The sequence below is a fragment of the Lytechinus pictus genome, chromosome 2 (assembly GCF_037042905.1).
Source record: "Lytechinus pictus isolate F3 Inbred chromosome 2, Lp3.0, whole genome shotgun sequence".
NCBI lineage: Eukaryota > Metazoa > Echinodermata > Echinoidea > Temnopleuroida > Toxopneustidae > Lytechinus > Lytechinus pictus.
Genome location: NC_087246.1, coordinates 13,924,979 through 13,935,347, shown reverse-complemented (window position 1 = coordinate 13,935,347; position 10,369 = coordinate 13,924,979). Strand labels below are relative to the sequence as shown.

The following is a 10,369-nucleotide window of genomic DNA, read 5'->3' as shown; positions in this document are numbered from 1 at the left end:
TAGGCCTATTTATTTATTATTCCAACACTTAAGTGTAATGCATAAACTATAGATGTGTAGGCCTAGGGCCTTGCTCAAATAATGAATACTCGCGAGCAGAACATTTTTTTGTATATTGACTTGAAACGTGTTATTTCGGAGCTCCATAAATCCCTTTGAGCAGATTTTTATTTCACTCAACATACAATGCGCTACGAGCAACATTTTAGATTTTATCATAGACCCAGCGGCGTCCCCAGGATTTTCCAAGCAAAAAAAAAAAAAAAAAAAAAAAAAAGGTCTTCAAGTTCAAAAGAGGGGGCACACGTCGGTTTTCTTTGCATATTTACATTGCAAATTATTGATTTTGCTTCTCAAAAGGGGAGCGGAACATCCCCTGGATCGGTTGTGACTCGTCAGGGAGGGCAGTCTGCCCCCTGCCCCCCCCCCCTTAGGCACGCTAGTGCATAGACCTAATTGTGAACTGACATTTCTTCTATTTTTCAAGTCTCTTATTTCATTCATTTCTCCGCCTTCTCTTACCTTCCTTAATTTCCTTTTTTTTCTTTGTCTATTCCCCGGTCCGTATTCCGGGGCCCCCTTTTTTGCGCTGCCGTGGTGTGTGTGTGTGTGTGTGGGGCGGGGGGGGGCAATTAGTTGTAAGAAAAATTGATACAAATAATCTTTTATTCATTTGTAAAATTGTGTTTTATTCATTTTTGTTTTAACTTTTGTAAATAGGCCGAGTGGATGCAGCTCAGTACATGTCATTGCATTGTGAACGGCGCGATAAAACTACTAGAGTGCTACTAAAACCGAGTGCATGAAATCTACCAAAATCTATAAAATCTGGCATGAAATAGAACCCCGAGTTGAATTCCGTCAAAGTAGGCCTAGGCCATGATCTGGGAATCCCTTTGAAAACCTAGACTCCAATCACAATATTAAAATATCAAAAAAGTAATTTACAATCTAAAAAATAAAAGACAGTTGGCTTCACTCAACTCAAGCTCACACTTTGTTTTTTGATAGGTGGGTCAAATGAAAAAGTGACGCAAACTAGCACTTACGTCACTCCACTGGGTTTTCTGCGAAAAGTTGTGGGAAATCGACTTAAAGATTTATTTTGGTCAAGTTCTGACCGTTTAGGATATGTTTTGATATACTACATTGTAGGTGAGAGAATGTAGCTTCTTACTGTAGTACTCATTATGATTATACGTTAGTATTATTGAAAGTATAGGGTAATTTATGGACTCTAAATACCGCGGAAAACAATGCAGCTTGCACTTGCAATTGCACGCACTGAATTGGCACTGTTTGCAGTTGTATACAAATAATGCATGCAGCCGAGTGCGTTAGTGGAAATGCAGAGCACGCGAGGTTTCTTTAGATAGGAGTCGCACTGTGCACGAGCCGCTTGCGGCGAGTGCCCAGTGTGCTCCATCTGAAGAAACCGAGCTTTCTCTGCATTTACTTTTACGCACGACAGAGCAAGTGCATTATTTGTTTTATAAAATAGCAACACAGAAACAATTTTTTAAAAAGTTACAGTACAGTTTTGTTGGACTTTACCGCACTGGTTTGCTCGAGCGTGCAATGTCAATTTTCGTTGCACACCTTTTGCACTACCGTGCAGTGCACAAAAAAAGTTGGATGTCATGTGACGCGTATTGACCAATCGCGATGCTTGAAATAATACAGCTATTTTATAATACTGCATAAACCCGCGGCTGCTGCTCCGGCTCAGCGATAGAGCTGCATCTGCATGATCTGCGTGGTTGCTCAACGCATATGTGGCAATCTTTAAATCTCGCTCACTCTTCAAACGGCGACAAAAATATAGTGCTGAGTGCTGCTAAGTATATGCAGCAATGATTTGCACCTTTTCACTCCGTTTTCTCCCCATTGTTTTATGCAATGTATGGAATGGCATGCACTTCGTTTTGACTTGAGTTTGGCTCGCTACGTAAAATGTGCCGGAATTTTATTTACATGTGCCTCCAGGCTCCAATCAACATGGCAAACTCATTTCACTAGCCAGCACAGTCGATCACCACAACACGCTCCAAACACGACAACACGCACCAAACACATACACAGGCAGTATCTATCTATATCTCTCACTAGTCTTGAGGACTCCATGATGATGTTTTATTAATATTTTGACAATGACATATACATTATTATTGGTGGGCCCCAAGTCTGCGCACCTAACAATTTGAGTTAAGATTTAACATGAATTTCTTCTTATTTCACAAAATCTTTCAGTTAATAATGTTCCTTATAATTAATATGAGTAAGTGTACCAAATTATTCAATGAAAAATGAAAGAAAATATAGGATTTTTTTGAAAAAACCTCGGGCAGTCATTTTCAGATTGAAAAAAAAAATGGTACCCCATGTCTGCGCACTCATTCACTTTGCACAAGATTCAGGGATTTTGATGAGAAAGGCTGCATTTTGAGGCCGTCACATGAAATGCCCTAAATTCATTATTTTTCCACTATTTTGAGACAAATTTTTTTATGAATACCTGTCTATGTATTGCATGTGTTAAGTCTGTGTTCGTTGTGTATCTTCTTTTAATAGAATCGCGCAGATACGCGAGTGCGCAGACAAAGGGGACTGCGCAGACTTGGGGGAACTTGCCATACTTCTTCATCATGGAGTCTTGAACCGCCGGTCATAAGAGACTGACGAAAACAAAGATGGATTTCCCTAGGAAATCCATCTTTTAATATAAAAATCACGTAAATTGTGATTTTCATGATTTTATTAATCTCTACAGACTACACCTTCCTACGCCTAATGCGCAGGAAGGTTTTAAAAAAATGGTCAAAAAAAAAAAAAAAAATGAAGGTTTCTTACCAGACCGATCTCGTGTAGATCCCTCGATCCAAATGTACACAACGCAAATACAATAGGCTCGACCCTTGAACCGCTTATGAATGACGTACATCCGATTAGCAATGCCGTTTTGAAGAACAATTTATTTTCACAAATACTAAAATTTAATACGTGATTATAGATAATTAGTATATACTACTAATTATTTATAATCACGTATCAAATTTTAGTATTTGTGAAATAATTATTTACAATCACGTATCAAATTTTAAGTATTTGTGAAAAGAAGCTGGGCTCGTCAGAAAAATGTTTAACATTAAAAATCTACAATTCAGTCAGAAAAGCGAGGTTGCCCCATGCCTCATGAAACTGTCCTGATGCCCCTCTTGAAACATGAGTCCCCCCCCCCCCAAAAAAAAGTCCTCTGCTCTGAATGCAACCGTGGTTTTCGGCTTTATTATTTTATTTTCTTGATCTCTTGTTTGTTGCTTTAATTTTCAGGATTGCTGCTTTGAGTTGCTTTGAGTTTCTGTGTATTTCCTGAAGAAAGAAAGAAACAATGGCAGACTTCTTTGAGGAAGAAGCAGAAGTATCAGATGAAGATGCTCCAGCAAGCAGTGATGAGGAAGAGGAAGAATATGAAGAAGATATTGGTATGGTATTATTCAGCATTCTTTTGCTAATTCTATGACTCAAAACTTGGCAAAATATACTTGGTTCATGCATGGACATATAAGAAATGGACATTCATCAGTTAATGAATTCATTGCCATGTGACAGTTGTTGTCATCTGAATAACATTCTCTTCATCTACTCTGATCCTATCATGGTCGCTGACAAGAAGGCCACAAGTTGACAGAAACAGTCTGATTCATTGCATAAACTATGTGTGCAGAAGATATATTGTAATTAATTACTTAAATTATGGGAAATCAATTTGCATTTCTGATTTGCATTTGGTAATCTTAATTCCATGAGAGTTATTTGGAAAATGTAAAATTTCAAGATTAAGGCTGAATTGTGATTATGATTTCTGATTTTTTTTTTTAAGGTTTTTTTTTTAAATTTCTGGAAATACATGACACATAGCCTGTAGAGATTGTGTCTTTCCCATTGTTATTAAGGTTATTATGTGTGTGCAGAAGTGTGAAAATAGATAATAACAAATTGAATATTCTAAAAATCATCTGCTTCCCAATTTTGCTGCTCCAAATCTTAAGTATATATTGATTGAAAGGTATATTCTTATACAGGACATCAGCCAACTAGCCCAACAAACACTAAGAATGGGGGAAAAATTCTTTTTTTAGTGATCAGATATGCTGTGGTTTTCACTATTATCAAAGCACTCGTACTCATTGAGATGCAGGGAATCAGTGACATTGATTGTATCAAAAGAACATGAGTTCACGTTAATTGTCCATTTCTATGCCCATGGTACTTTAATATTTGTGAAGCCCAAAATGAAGAAACAGTTAAAAGCTTGTGAAAAAAATATCATGCAATTGACTGGCAAATTTACAAAATTGATCCTAGCAAAATGTTATCCACTAGATGAATGAAATTTTCCAAATCCCTTTGAATTCCACTGAAGCAACAAAAATGAAGGCACAATCCCAAAGAGTTCATTTCAGTTGTAAGCCAGGTTTCCTTAGAGAAGGTTGTCTTGTACATTGTATATGATATGTGTAATTTGTAAGTTACGTGAATTGTAATTATAAATAAATAAATTCATACATACATGATGTATAATGATACATTTGCATGTACAGTGCACATGTAAAAAAAGTAGTTTACCGTACTAATTAAAAAACAACTGAAAATGGTGCTCCTTTCTAAAAAAATGAATTTAATGAATACAGTAAAATCATGAAAATGTAAGAAATGTAAATGTAATTAAACTTTGATTAGTACAGTATGTTGAACGAAAAATTAAAATCATGCATTTTTTTGTGAAACATGATAAATGGGTGCAAATATTGTTACATTGGAAAAGTGAGTTTCAGCTTCTTACACCATCCAATTTTTACTCGGACTCAATACTTTTTTTTTTGCAAACTGCTATTGTCTCTTACTTTATTTTCCATTCAATTTGGCAAAATCTTGCATTTTCTTGTTAAGGTAATTAAATAAATCCAACTTCATCGTAGGATAGAGGGTAAAATGCCCTGCCTTACTGCCATTGGTAATTACCAGATAAAAGATGGTTATGTTAATGTTGTTATATATAACCCAATAATGTTTTTTTTTTGCTCTCAGATGAAGGGGCTAATGTTCCTGATCTGATCAACGATGATGAAGAAGTAGAAAATGATTCTGAGGGAGAAGAGATTGGTAGAAAGAAAAAAAGAAAACACAGAGGTGGGTGAACTACACTACTATGTCTCAAAGAAAGTTGAGAAGAGAAAACCCTTAAATGTCTTGGAGAATATTTATATGTATGAAAACAATTTAAATGGCGTAGCATATGCCAAATGGTGAGTTGTTTCATCCTCATAGTTGCCGTTCATATTGTTTGCCAAAATTGTTTAGGTTTAGTGATTAAACAATTGGAGGTTTACATGTAAAGTTGAGAGTATCTGAAATTATATTAACAAGATTTCTTAATGCATAAAATGGGATGAAAGAAATGTAAATAATGTGGTGTGAATTGGTTACTGGTGCAAGTAAATATGTTATTTGATTTATATAGTGTATAAGATTTGATTGTGAATACATTATTACCATTTCAGCAGATTATGACGAAAGGCTGGAAGAGGAAGATTATGATCTGATTGAAGAGAACTTGGGAGTCAAAGTTGAGAGGGTGAGATATTTTTTTTACAAGTACATTTATACATTCAATTTGATGATAATTTTTTTTCCATTAATATTGTGTTAATTCTTTTTGAAAGAATAAGGGTTGAAAATGAAATCGTGAAAGGTTTCACTGGCTTTGTGTCTGACATGAATTTCATCCCATTGTTTTTAATATAAAAGGAAAACAAAAGAACAAATTAGATAGCATGTCCCATTGAAAAGATAAAAACAGAAAGTTATGAGTTATAGAGGTTATGATCAATCAAAGGCCAGATGACCACTCTGTAATATATCTTATCATTATGGCTCAATTAAAAATTGAAATTGTATTTCTGTTTTCTCCGATTTGTAGAAAAAGTTTCGTAGAGTGCGTCAGATCTCCGAGGAGGATGATAGTGGAAGTGAGGATGGAGGAGCAGGAACATCAAGGGAGTTAGATGACAGGGATGCTATTGCCAAGGAGATCTTTGCTGGCGAGGAAGAAGAGGGCGAACTTAGTCCTGGAGAAGCTGTAAGAAATTTCATCTGCATTATTAGTGTTTCATTTCTGTCTGATATCAAAGAGGAGTGTACACACATTTTCTAGAAATTGAAATTGGGTGAAAGCTCCTTTACATGTCATGGTCATTATGTCGTCATTCTCATAATCATTGTCATCATTTCATCATCATCATCATCATCAACACCACCACCATTACCCTCACCACTTTAGTCGTCATCTTTCTCATCGTTGTTACTTTCATCACCAGAATTATAATCATTACCGTTATCACTCATCACCTTCAACGTTATTGTTATCATTGTCATCACCATCATCAGGAGGGATGCAACAAATATAATGATGTGTCCTTTTGGACAAAATACAAATTGTTCAAACTAATGAAGTAACAAAACTTTTGTAGCAAGAATTGCCAAGAGAAATAGCTGAAACATGTGCTAATTCTCATTTAGGAGCACATGACTTTAAAGTGTTCTTGGTTCAAACAAACAGAAAAGCCTTTTTACAAATTGTGATGTTCTAATTTCCTTCTGCTCATGCAGGAGGATCTAGAGGAACAGCATGAAGTGGACCAAGGGGAGCAGTATGGAGCCCTTGAAGAGTCTGAAGAAGAATCAGGTAGGTGCAAACAAATGTTTAGAAGCAGTTTCCATGAACGAAAGTGATATCATTCATTAGGGAGCTAACTTGTGAAATTTAGTTTATTACATTTAATGCTTAGCCTAAAGATTATGTAACAAGAATTTGTCTTCTCTTTCTTCTTTCATTTGAACCACTATAATTACGAGACTATTACAGATTTGTCATCCCTTGCTTCTGTCCTTCAAGGCATATACAGAAAATATTAAAGAATAAACATGATTATAACAATTTGAGTGACCTATATTTCTTATGCTTGGGTAATTTTGGGCTCCCTACTTTATGGAATCACCCATATTCCAAGAATATTTGGCAATTCTACAATTTGGCATTGTCGTGTGTCTTTCTATATTTAGAGAACAATATCATAAGATGGCATTTTATAGTAAAATGAATTATGTGATCATTAATATAAATATCATATGAAAGATGTATTGAATTTTAAGGGTTGCAAAGTTGGGAAGAAATTTAATATATTGGAAACAATACACAATGGTATTTGAATTTCATTCTAGAATGTAGCATCAGCATTTACTGCATAAGCCCTTTAAATTTAGTCATTTTTCAATGGGAATTATAAAATTGATAAATGTAAAATTGGTTTGTAGTAATCATATTTCCCTCTGTATATTATATGTCAGGTAAAGGACAGATGACTAAAGTAATGTCATGTGAGTTCAGCTATCATTCAAACTTCAAAATTCTATTGAATCATTTATATGTTTACTCTGTCATTGAAATACTTTTTTTTGCAGACCCAGATGATTTCATTGTCGATGATAGTGGGCAACCTATTGGGAAGAAAAAGAAGAAAGGACATAAACACAGATACACAGACTCGTGAGTATGAAGCTAACAGTGACATTACTCAGTTGGTGTGGTCTGACTTTTAGATTAATATCCCCAGTTATCTTTTACTGTAGATAGTGTCAAGAAGCTGAGAATTGGAATTTTAAAAAACTTAGTACTTATCAGTCAGAGAGTTAAAACAATAATAAACCAATGATTCAAGTTAAACACAAGTATGCTTTGGTTTGTATTGGGTCTCTACGATGCTGTTTGAATGAAACTGGCGTCTTTGAGTTCTGATACCAATTTTTTAGTATTGTGGTTTCGTGCAATAATTGAATGATGTGATTTCCACCTCAAGCTACTAAGAACCCCTTAATTTTCTAATGATCTTTTTGTCATTTTACAAGTTAACTTAATCACCAATAGGACTGGCACTGGATGTGTTGCAAGAATCTTTAGGTGCAAAATAGCAATAAGTTTATCAATCAAACTAGGTATATCAAATTAATTTGTACTTTTGCCAGAAGCAGGCATATCACTCAATCAGTCAATCAATGCTTATAATTTCATTACAAGACTTGTGATTGATTATGGGTCCAAAAACTTACTTTGGATTGATTATGCATTTCGTGCACCACCTAAGGGCTAGTATAGAAATATTGCGTCAAAGAGACAAAGAGCAGTGAATATTGTTTAGAGATGGTGAGTTGAGATAAATTACCATATTTATACCCTCACATTTTATGCTTCAAGTCTTCGAAAAAAATTGTCCAACCAGTGACATGATTATTTCAAGTGATCCTAGATTTATGTCACTAGTATGTTTATGCAATTTAGACAAATAATTTGCTCTAAGAAGTTTGCAGTCTCTTGCCTCTGCAGTTATTTTTGAACACCTCATATCTTATTGACTTTGTTCCCAAAATGTTGCTTAGATTTTGAGCCATGACTGCATTAGCTTTAGTGCTAGAGCAAGTAGTGTTAGAAAACAATGTTGTGGATGTCCAGTATTCCATTCTGGGTGTATTTTTTTATCCCTATCTCTCTTTAGTGCATTACAAGAAGCACAGGATATCTTTGGACTTGATTTTGATTTTGATGAATTTGAAGGTTACGGTGATGAATATGAAGAAGCAGAAGAGGAGGAATATTCTGAGGTAAATACATCATTTTAATGTTACATTTGAAAGTAATATAGTTCCATTGTTAGCATTGGTCTTAATCACTATCCCTTTTTATGTGATGAATTATGTAACATTACTTATTAATTATGTTTATCTCATAATTTTTGCTTTTGTCCGTGAATATGTATGATTATGTAATACACTTGCCAAATTTAGCTGCCATACTGCTATCATGTGCTTTCTTTAATCTTGGTACTTTGAATCATTAATCTCTTGATTAGTATGAGGATGAGGAAGAGGAATTGGAAGAAGGCGGAGAACAGAGGAGAAGACAGAAGAGACCTGGCAAGAAACGAGCTCCAAAGAAGAGTATCTATGAGGTAAGGCCATTCACCTTACATCCGTCCGTCTATTCATTTGCCATCTGCCCTGGCAAAATACATGAAAGATATAAGTGAAGTAGAATCAATTGTCTGTACTGAATAAGAAAAAAAATAGTAAAAGTTTCATTGAAAATATTATGAAAAATTATATAGGAATGGCAGTTTTAAATTGTATTTTTCACCTATGCTAATACTATGAATTTATTTCAATTAAAAAAATATTGTATGCAGTGATAATTTCCATGGAAGGATTCTTAAAGGACAAGTCCACCCCAACAAAAACTTGATTTGAATAAAAAGAGAAAAATTCAACAAGCATAACACTTAAAATTTCATCAAATTCGGATGTAAAATAAGAAAGTTATGGCATTTTAAAGATTCGCTTCATTTCACAAAACAGTTATAATGCTCATCTCGGTCGGTATGCAAATGAGGAACTGATGACATCACTCACTCACTATTTCTTTTGTATTTTATTATATGAAATATGAAATTTTTTTATTTTCTCGTCATTGTCATGGGAAATGAAGTTTCATTCCTCCCTGCACGTGGAATTCCATTATTTTAAGATTTTGTGCTTCAGGCAAGGAGGTCCTAATCGTCAAATTGAAATATTGTATAATTCAAACAATAAAAAACAAAAGAAATAGTGAGTGAGTGACATCATCGACTCTCTCATTTGGATGTAACTGGCTCGTTCATATAACTATTTTGTTAAAAATAAGCGAAACTTTGAAATGTCATAACTTTCTTATTTTACATCCGATTTTGATGAAGTTTTCAGCATTGTGCTTGTCTGATTTTTCTCTATTAATTCAAATCAACATTTTTCTGAGGTGGACTTGACCTTTAACATTGTCTATGAACTTAGATATTGTGCATTCTAGTCCCTTTCATTTGAATTTATGTTGTATTTGAGCCCAGTGAGAACATGTGTATAATAAGTTGTATACATGCTGATGTATATTTCTTGCTTTCTTTCTATGTATTTAAGACCAGTGAGTTGATCTATTGTTTAAACACAGTGCTGTAGTCCTATTAACTTATATTTTTGTCTTTTCTAGGTTTTTGAGCCAAGTGAGTTGGAGAGAGGTCATTTCACAGATCTTGATAATGAGATCAAGACAGCAGACATTCCAGAGAGATTTATGGTGAGTTTAGATTTCTGAACCCTGTTTAATAAAATTTAAGATTGTTAACTTTGTCATCAATGGTAACCGCTATGGTAATGTTGCTAACTGAACGGCTAATTAAAAACCTCTAGATTTCCATGAATGGTAGATAATATAACCATAATTGTAAAT

General features: G+C 34.5%; 1 protein-coding gene across 2 annotated transcripts in view; it reads left to right on the top strand.

The window, feature by feature from the left end:
• The first annotated feature begins 1,018 nt into the window (after nucleotides 1–1,018).
• The window catches only part of LOC129284280 (transcription elongation factor SPT6-like), a 36,273-nt gene continuing 26,922 nt past the window's right edge, over nucleotides 1,019–10,369 (top strand). Inside the window, exons 1-10 of one of the 2 annotated variants that reach the window (XM_064110268.1) lie at nucleotides 1,019–1,155; nucleotides 3,331–3,482; nucleotides 5,089–5,190; nucleotides 5,565–5,635; nucleotides 5,981–6,139; nucleotides 6,670–6,745; nucleotides 7,522–7,606; nucleotides 8,610–8,715; nucleotides 8,964–9,062; nucleotides 10,130–10,216. In XM_064110268.1, coding sequence (XP_063966338.1) covers nucleotides 3,389–3,482; nucleotides 5,089–5,190; nucleotides 5,565–5,635; nucleotides 5,981–6,139; nucleotides 6,670–6,745; nucleotides 7,522–7,606; nucleotides 8,610–8,715; nucleotides 8,964–9,062; nucleotides 10,130–10,216 — 879 coding nt within the window. In that variant the 5' untranslated portion in view covers nucleotides 1,019–1,155; nucleotides 3,331–3,388. Of the gene's footprint in view, nucleotides 1,156–3,330; nucleotides 3,483–5,088; nucleotides 5,191–5,561; nucleotides 5,636–5,980; nucleotides 6,140–6,669; nucleotides 6,746–7,521; nucleotides 7,607–8,609; nucleotides 8,716–8,963; nucleotides 9,063–10,129; nucleotides 10,217–10,369 lie in introns of both variants that reach the window. The other variant, XM_064110262.1, reaches the window with a different exon arrangement.